At 38.4% G+C, this 13,735-nt stretch overlaps 1 protein-coding gene across 1 annotated transcript in view; it reads right to left on the bottom strand.

Moving 5' to 3' along the window:
- The window catches only part of MCF2L2 (MCF.2 cell line derived transforming sequence-like 2), a 94,636-nt gene that overhangs the window by 13,591 nt on the left and 67,310 nt on the right, over positions 1 to 13,735 (bottom strand). The window contains exons 21-26 of the mRNA XM_053459222.1: positions 6,056 to 6,181; positions 3,945 to 4,166; positions 3,314 to 3,406; positions 2,073 to 2,151; positions 1,491 to 1,560; positions 484 to 590 (exon numbers count right to left, since the gene is read on the bottom strand). Coding sequence (XP_053315197.1) covers positions 484 to 590; positions 1,491 to 1,560; positions 2,073 to 2,151; positions 3,314 to 3,406; positions 3,945 to 4,166; positions 6,056 to 6,181 — 697 coding nt within the window. The remainder of the gene's footprint in view (positions 1 to 483; positions 591 to 1,490; positions 1,561 to 2,072; positions 2,152 to 3,313; positions 3,407 to 3,944; positions 4,167 to 6,055; positions 6,182 to 13,735) is intronic.

The following is a 13,735-nucleotide window of genomic DNA, read 5'->3' as shown; positions in this document are numbered from 1 at the left end:
AATAGTGCAATAGATGGAACAGTTCCTATAAAGGCCAAAATATGTCAACAAGTGTAGCTTGGAGCAATGACAAAGAGAGCATGAGATCTGATCAAGATACCTGTTACCACTGGCTAGTATAGAGTGAAACACAAGCAACAGGGATGATAGATCCCTTACATTGGAAACTAGGGTTTATGGTGTGGGGGGAAATCAGGGTGTACGTGGGGCCATCTGGGGCCCCAAGCCGAAAATGAGTAGAGGACGGAAAATTCCTATTGAATGCAAAGGAAATATAGCCATGTGCAAAAATGTACTATAATTGAATTTGAAATGGTTAATAATAATGTATGTGCAAATATTGGTTTATACCACATCCTCCAATGTCATGATGATATCTAAACTAACTGATCAGTTCACAAATCCACAAATACAGTTCATTTTAATACTCACCTGCGGCTTTTTAAAATAACCATGCACTATAAAGACATCAGACTTTCATACCTTTCTTTTGTCTTTCAGATGGACTAGAGGTTCTGTTCTTGTTATTAGGTGCATTTTGACTTGTGGATTCGGCCTTATTCTGGCTATTCAGGGATTTTTTGTTTGACCTGTTCGAGTGAATGAAAAGGTTATGCGTTACTATAGTTCCAATTAAACTTTTACAAACTATGTATTTTAACCAACATTAATGCCATTATGAGATAAGTGGGACTGGTGGAATAACTTTAAAATCTTATCTATGTACATATCCGTAGTGCATCTAAATGCCAGTGTCTCTGTCCATATCATTGTGATTATTATTTGGTTATTACCCAATGACTATTACTTTTGGTAAACAATAGTTTCGGCCTTAAAGAAGACATTGCTAATCAGAATGATCTTACACTCAAACATGTATAAGCATAATAATTCTATAACCATGTTCTGCAGTTCTAGATAACAGTATTTTGCAGCAGATAGTTGAATATATATATATATATATATATATATATATATATATACACTGTGTCAGGGAAAAGCAAATACCACTCTTTAAATGCAAGTTTCCTACATGCACCAAATTTTAGGCGGTGGTATTCAAAGTTTGTCAAGTTGCCAGTCCTTGGGAATTTTATTATTATTATATTATTATAATTTAAAAAATAAAAATACCTGTTATACTCTATAAACATCATACATTTTTTTTCAGATTGGTAACTAGGAAATTGCACTGAGCTGCATTACTTAAGCAGAACTATATTTGTCCTGGTCATAAAAAGTTAATAAATGAAAAGCTAAACCATTGATCAGAGTCTTTACTGTGCACTTCCGCTTTGCTGTTATCATTGGCGATAAGCAGCCCTGAGAGGAGAGGCACATTTGTTGTAAAATCTCTCAATGATATTTGTCTCAACAAGCAATTTTTATTGTGGCTGTAAATGTATCACGTTGGAATGTAGGAAGCAATTCTATGCATCTCTTTAACAGAGAGAAGTCAAAGATAAACCAATCACGTTGTTGCCAGTTACCTTGTAAAAGAAGCAATCATGGGAGCATGATATACGCTCTCTGTAATTCTCTGATGTAACTGGCTTGCTTCTGTAAAACAAATGACCATAAGCAAGACAGTATACATAAAGTAGATCTATAAACGCAGCTTTAAAATTCATTCATTGAAACAACCTCCTATGCCTTTTTGTAATTACTGTTACAGTAGATCACGTAGATCCCTACAAAACGAAGCTATGATGGTTGCTATCTACACATTATTGCATGTGTTTATTTGGTTTATACAGATGTGAAATGCAAGATTTTTGGAATGTGACAAATCTGCTTTAAAACCTACTTCTGACCATTTTTCTTGGCTAATAGCGATATAGACAATGTTGGATTAGCTATAGCCTTTCACAATAAAATTTGTATGACTCAATGAAAGTCTGCAAAAATATCAAGTTAAAATACATTGTATTAATGTGATTAGCAAGCTAAATAAATTTTATTATACACTATACCAAAAAAAATAAGCTGAGATAGGTCAAAGCCACCTCTCAAAGTTTTAGATTTTCACATTTTCAAATGTTTTAAACATAGACTCCTCAAAATAGTTCTACCTCGGCATGCTTCAAGTTGTCCTGTAAGGACTTTTCTGATTTCAGAAACCCAGAGGTTTTTCAACTCTACTGTTGATGCCTGCAAAAAGATATGTACAAAATGGGCATTTGTCCCCCAATATCTATACACAACAAGAAACAACAGATGCACCTGAAATACATGGAATAGGACACAGCATAGGTATGGCCAATATGGAGAATGGGTGGAGTGTGGGGAAGTGATGACAGCAGTAGGTGAAGGTGAAAATGGAGAAAGATCTGTTGAAATAGAATGACTTCCAATGTGCACAATAATTGTGCTTAAAGTTCTAAAGATGGCAGTGCATGGCAAAAGGGACATCTGCCCAGAGGGACCAACAAAAAGTAGCTCAAGAATGTGGACAGATGAATAACAGGAGTTGGGAAGGAAGAGTCAAAGAAGTCAGTAGACTATAATAATTATTTGTGATTTAACTGGGAAATGGACATGCCAAGGACTCACTGACTCTTGGACCACTACCAGCTGGCTACCCCACCATTATGTTAGTAAAAAGATAATTATTTAATTTGAGGTGTGAATGGAATGTGTGATGGTAGGGAATGGCTGGTCCTGAATCCACTTAACTAACCTCCAGGTTTGGTCTAAACTTATGAAAGACTCTCAGAAGCTTGCAATTGTTGCAGAATCACTACCACCGTGTACCCCCAAGTAGAACGGTAGTGCAGCCAGACACTGACAGTCCCCTTACAGCCATTGCATATATCTCCCAGCAAGTACTCTGCGCAATTGCCTTTCTTGAACAGGTCCCGGTGTCAGATAAATAAGATTATACATGTGTGCTGACACTATAGCCTGGTCATAGGCTCTGGGGAGCTAGAGAAGTCGGATGTCAGCGCCAGGACTGCAAACGATCCATGTGATATCATCATGCATACAACCAGAGGGGGAAAGGAGGCGGCAGCAGTGCTGATAAAACTGGGCCCTTTGAAGATGGCACCAAGAACACCTGCTTTATTACCAGGTACGTGCTAAGCGTCTGTATCACTATATGTGATGAGTGCCGTGACATGACGAGGGCCATTATACACAGACTTTACACTATTGTACAGTGATGCAGAATATGATGGCACTTTACAAATCACTAAATAATAATTACAAGATGCTGTGTAGGACATCAATGAAAACAAACTCTTGTTAACACAAAAAGAATGCAAAACGGGGAAATACTTAAAAAGTAGGAAGTTAATGGGTTGATCCTCACCTGTATGATGTATACTTCCTCTCTGCCATTGTACCATACTTCAAACTTCTTGTTATCGCCTTTTACATTCTCTGTGATACCAACAGAGCTCATCTAGTGTTACCAAATAGAGCACATATATTTATTAAATGTATTATAAAACTCCAACGGACTGCACAAAGCTATAAAGCTCAAAACATACAGAAAACTGTAACTAAGACTACGTCTAAACAAATCTCTCTGTATTTCATTGTAACATTTTTCATGATATATTTAACGGAATATTTGTACATAGAGCACTATATTTTTCTTCCTGTACCTGTTTTCTTTCTTCTAATTTGTTTTAGAAGTTGTATAGAACCCCCCCCTGCACTAAGCACTTTATGGCAGGTAGAGAGCACAAATATTAAATATTTAAACTTGTCGAGTTGAGAAAAAATTCTGTGGTGATCAAAGCTACACTTTTTTGTGATAGAACCACAAAAGAAACCGGAAATATGCTTGTGGCTTCAATTCTCAAACATATTTTGATACCTGCAATTGTCCATTTAATATTACCCTCATACTATTCCTTAACTCTCAAACTGATAAAAAAAAAAAAGTCATTTTCACTGCAAATTTGTATTTTTCATAAATGGCCATAATTCTTTACCTTCAGAGAATTTTTAAAACTGTACGAAGGAGATTTTTCATGTCCCTCTGTGGTTTCTTCCCTTTTCTTGCAGAAGAGTAACGTCTTGGCATACAGAAACAGGTGTCTCTGCATGGGCTTAAACCTTGCCAGGTCCTTCACTTTGTTATGGCCCCTTTTGTGGTCTGTCCACACGTTAAAGGATCCTTGCATTAGCAGCTTACCAAGATCATTTAAATCACCCTAAGAAGTACATGAACATAAATACAACAAACATTTGTATGTGTATTTTAAACAATTACTTTTTGAAACGATATAAACATTTTACGGCATTGTAATTGTAAAACTCAGACATCCATGCCTTTGGTTGCAAAATGTTCCTGTGGCATTCATTTCATTGATTGGTATCCCATTTCCTGCTTTATTTAAACTACACTAACTATCTGAACAAGTTCTCAACAAATCCAAATGAATTAAAATTAAGACTGCACAAGCTACTGCTAAGAGCATGACCCTGACTTTTTAAGATGGATGGGACACTGGTATGTGTGTGTGAGACATATATGTTATATAGGTGGTGAACACTATATGGTATGATATGGTACAATATGTGTGCTGCTACCATGCTATGTTAAGTATGGGCGATGAGATATATCCATCCAGGACAATAAGGATACCTTGTATAAAAGGTACCTAAACACTAGGCCAGCAGGTGGCCTTAGGAGTGCTTGTCTCTCCCTTCCAATTGACATTGGCTTCAGGCTTGCATTTGTGACACCTGTGCCACATTGGTTGCATGCCTAGGCTTTCTAGGTGATCATGGCCCTATATCTTCGTGGGCATGCTCCTAGCTGCCTGCTAGTGCATTTGTTTCTGTCCCTACTTGCATCCAGAAGTTTTTGATATTTCTGCTCATTATTTTGGATTTGACCTTTTGATGTGGACTTTGACTTCTCTTCTGGATCATCTCCAGTGCCTCAAAGCTACTGTCTACAGATGGCGCCAAAGAGAAAGCCAAAGGCTTAGGCCGTCTGCAACTGGACATGGCACCAACCGTCTGTCTTGAGCAGAGTCCCACCCTAGGACTTTTTGATGGCTGTCACCTAGCCAATAATTCTAAATTGTAAACCCTCTGTAGAGTTTCCAGGATCAAGAAATGTGAAGAGCATAATTCTGTTCCTACTGAATATTCTAAATAATTGTCTAAAATCTAAACTGGCTGTGTTAATTGTTTTTTGACACATATATACAAGATCAATTGTTAACCTAAATAAGTAAGAATTTAAACACAGTTTCATGATCCAAAGAAATTGGATTTTAATGTAGGGACAATGCAGAGTAGTCTGCTTTCGTTTTGCAAACAAGGATGGTATGTACATTTATGGATGTGTACTGGAGATTACATGTGGTATGGACAGTTAAGCGAGAAGACTGGCAGCTTTTCAGAAACATGACAAGAGAGGTTTATCATTGGATTCTTGTAATGTCTTACAGTGACTACATATGGAAATTATACAACATGCCCATAGAGGCTATTTCGAGGTCCGCTAAGAGATGCAATCCAGAGAGGTGTTCTACACAACAAAATCATTAGTAGAAGTCAACATGGTTCTATGCTAAACTAGCTTGTTTACTTTTTATGAAACTGTAAGCCACAACATGACCAAAGAGAGGCGGTGTAATTGATTCTATCACAGAACAGGTTGTGAAACAATCTAAAACACATAGCACTAGGAGAAAGTATTTTTGCTTTGTTTGTTCATTCATTGTTGCTAATGGAACATTTTCTGTTTAGAAAAAAATCATGCTGCATATTTATACACATGACTCCTGGTCCCTTGCTACAACTGGAAGACCAATATTACGTAATACCAATCAGTTTATGTCATTAACGTATATGAATAACATGGTAAAATACATGATCAGCAGCCCGATTTTCTTGTTTTCAATGTAACTAGGTAGAACAGCAGCTCCCCAGCCATTTCTCACACTATAAATGCAGACAGACTCCACTGCATATAAATGCCATGACAATTCTATATTTCCCTGTATTTCATATTAATCAGTGCATTAGAGAATTGTCCTACTCCTGAGGATTAGCATTTCATTTTTTTCTTTCTTCAGATACATACCTCATATCCTGTAATAGCTATTTGGTGCATAGAATCATTCACAGACTTAATAATATCCAATACTGTGGCAAGGGCTTCTTCTAATTCCGCTGTCCCTTCCGAATTCTTACTGCACTTAAGCATTTCCTGAATAGATAGAAAGAAACTGTTAGCTAATAAAAATAATAATAACCAGATGATGTCAGTGACCATAAGAAGGTGTCATCACTACTGGTCCATATTGTTATATATGTCAATATATTGCAATATAAATTATTCTGTGCAGCGGGAACTCCTGCAACAGACTTAACCCCTTAACGACCAGTGACGTGCCCGGCACGTCATGAAAAACAGTCTGTTAACAACCAATGATGTGCCTGGCACATCGAGACATTTAGTAATACAGCAGGAGCCCGTGTCTCTCCAGACACCTCTGAGAACACAACCATGCAAGTAAATGGAGCCCAGCTTTCTAATCACAATGCTATTAGTAAAAATAATAATATATATATATATATATACACACACACACACACACACACACACACACACACACACACACAATGTTTTTAACCAACAACATGTTGAAAAAAGAAATCAGCACAATATTGTTGGAAACTCCTTTTAATATAATACTGGTAATAAAACATTTTGGGAGTTCTCCTTTTAAGAAATACAACACCAACATTTTTGGAAACAAAAGTGCAACATTCCCTTTCTTGACTGTACAAAGGAAACAAGTTGAATGGGTGTGACGGGGTGTGCTGCCTGCCCTCTAAAACACTATTTATCCTATTGCTAAGTACACAGTTTTTGTGTAATTAATACAATGAGCCCACAGTTCTGCTATCCTGAGGCCAGCTCAATGTCAGGTCAAAAGTTAGGCTATATTATACTTGTGTATTTTAAATCACTAATTAAGACAATTCATGATTTATTTAAAAAAATGAAAATAAGTAGGAGCCAAAACAGACATGTTTTGTGAAACTACAAATGGCTTCAGTAAAATCTAAAGGTTAAGTATCAGTAAAAAGAAGGATATATATTATATATGTAAAATATTTATATGAATTACATTACAATTACATATTTTCTAAAATCAGCCTTTTCTGATAGGCTGATTTCACAGTTAAATCTGTGAGATAATTTTTATGATGACTCTCATCATTATCCATTTATTATTCCGGGCAAAGTCCTTCTTGCATCTTGAGTGACCTCTTATGATGCATAGTGACGTTAAGCAGCTGAAATATGCAAACACATTGTTTAGTCAATAAGTGCCCCAAATCTGGTCATTTTGAGAATGGGGTCACTTGTATAAGTGGGTATTGCGTTTAAAACCAAAGTGGACAGCTAATGGGACTGGTATATTAATATATAAGAATCGTAATAAAATGTTGTGCTAATACTGGTATATAACAAAATATACATATAATTTAAAAACAAAGTGGTCAGATGGAAAGAATGTGGAAGCCCAGACTTACATTCAACATATCTCTGCTTGCTACCTAGTGGGGCTAAATACCAGCATATGATGTCATATCCCAACATTCAGCAGGCACACCACAAGGAAGATGGAGAGCCAACAGCGCATGGTTAGAAGTTTAGGGCATCAAAACTAGAATAGTGTGTCCAAAACTTTTCCTCCCCTCTCCAGACACTAACGTGAATTAAGGTTTAGAAGAAGTCACCCTTACTTTTTTGTATCCATGCTGTAGGCGTAAATGTTAGGTATGCATCATGTTTCCCCTTGGAGGGACCACCTTCCCAAAAGGTGCAGCCATGCATCAGTGGTGCTAGGCTCATTCCTGATTACATTGTGGACAAAAGCATGAAGTATAAAAGCACCTGCTAAATAATCTAACTGCATATCTGATCTCACACCTGACTTCCCAAGCAACTGTAGGAGGTTGGGAGATTCAAACAGACATGATCTAATACACATTCTACAAAGTTGTTACACATGGCTACCTGTTCAACTTAATGGGCAACACAGAGAGATCACACACAGGTGATCCATCTAAATGACATTCATGTAAGGAAAAACATGCCTTTGTTTTTCCTCCACATTATTGGAAGCGAAACAATTAGTGTCTTGGTTACCTAACAACGCACAAACTACCGGTCTCTAAGTAGCAAGCCTGCAAACACATAAACAATATATCACTGCATAGAAGTGTTTACAACTTATCACGTTCTGATTAAATCATTACTAAGAATGCCCATAGCTTCTTACAGAAATGGAAGGAAATAATTAATCCCATCAGTGCTGAAAGAAGCAGATACTTGTTCGCAAGAAACAGCATTGTTTTATTAATACTGACTGTATTTATTAAACTGATGTGTTATTAATCATGTGGATAAAATATTAATATTCCTGTGTGTCATATATATATCATATTGATGCAAACTTTTAAACTGTGCCTTAAGAGTTAATATATTGTATAGTAACCAAATAGTCTAAAAAGCTTCTTGACAAATATAGTTACTGCTTCATTAAAAGCTTGAGCGCCCACATGTCAACTGACTGATTCACATGTGAATGGAGTAAACAAGCTGAAGGTATACTGGTGGAATTTATTCACTAAAGAGAGGGAGCGGGATGTGGTTTATTCATTAGGAAGGGCCATCACTGGAAGGTTTCTCCAACACAAAGGGGCTAAGTTGGCCTTGTACAATGTATAATTCAATGTGTAAGAAGACCGGTGAAATCTCACTGTTTGAAGTATACATTATACATGGCTAACTTAACTCTTCCTGCAGCAGCTCATTGAGGCTGGACCTTCATAATATATTGTGAAATGAAGCAGCGGAAACTCTGTTGCAAACCAACCCTTTGTGGGTTTAGTTTTTTGTTTCTTGCAACATTATTTGTCATTTGTTTTTAAATTACCGTTAAAAAAAAGAAAACTCCTCAAGCATATTTTCCATTGTGGTGGGTGGATAGGAATCCCCTGGCAACTGAACGTACAGTTTATACTTCATACACTTCAATAAGGAAGAGACTTGGCATAAAAAATATTTCCTTTTTACATCAAAAGTATTTTTTGAAAACACAGTACTGTGCAAGAGTTTTTGGCAAGTGTGAAAACATTACGTATAGTAAGAATGCTTTAAAAAATACACATGCTAATAATTTATTTGTATCATTTAACAAAAAATTAAAATCAATAAGACAAAGAAAACCCAAGTAAACACAAAATATGTTTTTTCCCCATGTATCGAAGGAAAACAGCTGTCTAACTCCACCTGGCTCTATGTGAAAAAGTAATTACCACATTAGTTACTAAATCAAGCAATTAACTTTGGACTGCTGTCCAAAAAACACAAAGGCTCGTCAGTCTATTCGGAGGACTGATGAGTCAAAAGTTTAACTTTTTGGAAGACGTGGATACCGTTACATCTGGCATAAAGCTAAAACCAGATTCCACAATAAGTACATCATACCAACAGTCACACACCGTCATGATAGTGTGATGGACTTGGGGAGAGAAAATAATCCAATGCTTCAAAACCGAGACCGCCAAACCGAACTCAACTTCAAATAAGTTTTTATCATCTTATTAGACGATGATGAAGTGAACTAGTGTTTTACATTTCAGTATGGTTACAGGGCTTATAAGAATGAAAATGTCTATCAGACTAGTAAGGTTATTTTTAAATTGAAGAACTCATGCAATGTCTGCTGGTGTGCTGTAATGCCTGTGTATATTTTTGTCCAGAGTTAAGCTCTGGTTACAGTCTCTTGCAGGATTCAAAAGCCTTTCCCCCCACTCTCCACAATCCACATAATTAGCATAATTTAGTTCCGCCTAGTTATTATGGCACTGATTAAATCATTAACATTACCGTACATCAATGGTATGGGGTAAATACATTTGCTAAGCAGTATCTATATCAGACAGGTAAATTTTATCACCTTTACAGAGGTTATATTTAATAAAGTTAATAAATGACAAGGAAATTATATGTATATATACACATATATATTAGATGATTATATGATATTAGAGCTGCAGATAATTAAAAATAAACAGTCAAACAAATTTCCTCAAACCCAGCAATTTATTCACATTTTGCGCTAGTCGGGGCCCGAGCAAGTGCTTAATGGGATATTAGGGACAATGAGACAGTAAAGTAACCTTGGGCACTCTAGAGGTTGTGTACCATAATTCCCATTATGCACTTGCAGGTGTCATAGAATAGCCGCCATTAGTATATAGTTAGCCAGACATGGTATGGCTTGACTCCTACGATTGTATTATGATCCAGAGACTGTTGGTTGTCCTGCACAACCCTCATCATTATATATTGAGCCAGCTAATGACAGTAGTACAGGATAACTCTCATCAATATTTTGCAAGCCAGACACTGATCATGGTACAGCATAACTTCCATCAATAAATAGTAAGCCAGTCACCGAGGGTTGTACAGTATAACTCCCATCATTATTTACCGGAGAACAGTTACAACTGCCACTTGCAAGATGGTGGCGCATCCTTTAAGAAAAAGAAATAACAAACTTGGGAAAGTTCGCTAGAGGGTCTCTACATGCAAGTCAATGGAGCCCAGCTTCCTAATCACAGTGTGATTAGTAAAATATTTAAAAAATAATAAATAAAAAAATATGGAAAAAATAAAAATAGCTAAAAAAAATTAAAAATTAAAATGTGGTAACATTTAAAAAATAATTATGTAGTGATGTCATCATCAGAGGAACCATCCAGTTCCAGCAAAATGTAAAAAAAAGATCCTAAAAGAATAAAATAAAGAAAATAAAAAAATGTATTATATGAGCAAGTGCTAAAATTAGCGCTGTATCTTGACACGGAAAGCGTTAAAATAAAAGCATTTCAAATACCCAAGGAGTGTCTAATTTAAAAAAAAAATGGTTTGATACCCTGGGGTGTCTAGTTTTCAAAAATATATGGTTTGATGGGGTAAATTGCATTGGCCAGCTTTAAAGTTACCCGAAATAGCACATGGGGCAAAATGACCAGATTTGGAAAGAAAATTGGTTTGGAAATAGCAAAACGCTACTTGTACTTATTGGCCATAACTTGCAAAAAAAGCAAACAAAAAAAACAAATAGTAGAATCTATTTAGCAGTTTTTTTTTCATTAGCTTTTTTGAATGAATAAAAGATTTTTTCATCATATTATTTTTTTTTGGCAATTAGATGATATGATCAAAATGGTATCTGAAGAAAGCCCTTCTTGTCCTGAAAAAATAATATATAACTTGTTTGGGTACACTAGAGGAGAAAATTACATCTAAACACGAGCACTGCAAAAGTGTTAAAACAGCCTTGGTCCCTGGGCCGCAATGTTTATAAACTTAGCTTATTTGCGGATGACATCTTGCTATCCTTGAAGTCTCCCCTTACTTCCCTGCCCAACTTGTACCGACTGTTAGAGAGGTTCGGTAAATTATCCGGTTATAAAATTAATTCAGATAAATGTGAAGCTTTGAATATTACCCTTCCCGCCCCTACAGTGAAGGCAGCGGACTTCAATCCGCTCTCTCGGCACACATATTACCCCTTCCCATTCACAGATGTATGAGGTCAACTACCCGCCTCTCATCTTGCGCCTGAGGCATGATCTAGCGACATGGTCGTCCTATGCCCTGTCCTTCATGGGACGGATTTACGCGGTAAAGATGACACTGCTACCCAGACTTCTGTATCTATTTCTTTCTATCTCATTGCCAATACGGAGGAAAGACGTCACTAGTCTCCAGAGGGCGATTGAACAGTTTGGCAGGGCCGCAGGAGCCGACTCGCTAAAGCCACTCTCTACAAGCCGAAGTCTGGCGGGCTTTCTGCCCCTCTGCTCTATGACTACTACGTCGCTGCACAATTATCGATGCTGCTGTCTCTCTCAGTGATCCACTCCCCCCCCCCGCTGGGTCCAACTGGAATCGGATCTCTGCTGCGGAGCTCGTCTGGGTTGGCTTATGTGGCATTCGTCTCTCGACAAGTCGCTGATCTCTGCCAGTCCAACCCTGTCGCACTCTCTCCTCCTGTGGTACCGTCTGCGGTATAGACTTCGACTTACCAGCCAAGGCTCCCGATTGACACCGCTTTTTCAGAATCGAGACTTTCCCGCTGGGTGTCATCTCCGCCCATTCCATTGGTGGATCACAAAAGGTGTAGTCACCATGGGTGATTTACTCTTGAACAATAAACCCTGCTCCTACCAACACCTCATTTCTCGCTATGAACTCCCGGCCACGGAAATTTTCCGGTTTCATCAGCTCTCGCATTTCGGCCGCCTTTTTCTGCAGCGTCACCCAGACTACGTTCCCACGTTTTAAGAACAAGCCGCCCGGCTCGCACACAAACCGCGTGGTGCGATTTCTCATCTTTACAACCACATGTTGGGGATCAAGTTTCCGTCCTCACCTCTGTTCGAACAGCGCTGGGAGGCAGACTAGGGCCAATCACTTGAGTCTGAGGAATGGGGGGATATTTACGTTAATGTCTGGAAGGTTACTGCGTGCACTCTGGTTCAGGAGAACTGCTATAAAGTCCTCTCACGCTGGCATCTTACGCCATCCAGACTCCATCGAATGTTTCCTGCACTCTCACCTCTCTGCTTCCGAGGTTGCGACGAGGAGGGGACCTTTTTGCACACATGGTGGACCTGCCCTCAGGTTGCATCTCTTTGGTCCTACTTCTTCGACAGCTTGAGTGCAGCTCTAGGTGTACGCCTGAATCATGACCCTTGGACAGCCCTCCTCTGCCGAAACTATCCGCTTGACACGCTGGCCAAACCGGCTCACCGTTTAATCTTTCGTATTTGCACTGCGGTCCGTCTGGCTATCACCAAGATTTGGAAGTCAGGCGCCCCCGCCATCCCTTTTATTGAAGCAAAAATATGGGACGTCCTCAAGTTGGAAAAAATTACAGCATATCTGCATGAAACGTCACACCTCTTCAACCTCACGTGGGACCCCTGGCTGGAGAGGTTCGCACCGCCCCAAGTCGCTGTATCATGGCTGTGAGAGTCGTCACCCCCCCCCCTTCCTCCCTCCTCTTTCTCTATCCCTCTTTCTTTTCTTCCTTCTTTCTGTCTCTGCGGATTTCCGTTGCTATGTTGCGGTTTGTGCAGGTGCCAGACGTGATAAGCATTCTATTGGCCCTCCTGTTTCAGTCCAAGGGGCTGCACTCACTGTTCATGTATTTTGTGTTTCACCGATGCGGGATTGTCGCAGTGTGTGCTAGGTCTGCTCTCGCCATTTGGCACATGATTGTTCACCATCCTTGTAACATGTTTGGATGTACTTATGTCATGTCAACGTTATGCTCCTGCCTATAGCTGCATTGGAAATCCTGCCTTGTTTTTCTGTTATCTCTTAAAATAAATTACTTCTCAAAAAAAACCAGCCTTGGTCCCAAAGGGTACAAAAAATAAAAAACAGCCTGGCCCTTAAGGGGTTAAGGAGTGTGGCAGCTGCAGTTTAATGTTCATAAATGTAAAATTATGCACTTGGGAGATAAAATTCCTAGAGCATCATATAGCATTGGGGACACTGTTCTGTCAGAGGAGGGCTACAAAAATGGTAAAATGATAAAAACTATCAGGAAAGACACCTTAGTTGGTAGACTTTCACCAGTCCGGCCTTTTGTAAACAGACATAACTTTTAATGCAACAGCTTGAAAAGTTAGTGGGTATTGAATCATTGGAACACTTTAA

The sequence above is a fragment of the Spea bombifrons genome, chromosome 3 (genome assembly GCF_027358695.1).
Source record: "Spea bombifrons isolate aSpeBom1 chromosome 3, aSpeBom1.2.pri, whole genome shotgun sequence".
Classification (NCBI taxonomy): Eukaryota; Metazoa; Chordata; class Amphibia; order Anura; family Pelobatidae; genus Spea; species Spea bombifrons.
This window is presented reverse-complemented; position numbering and strand designations above follow the sequence as displayed.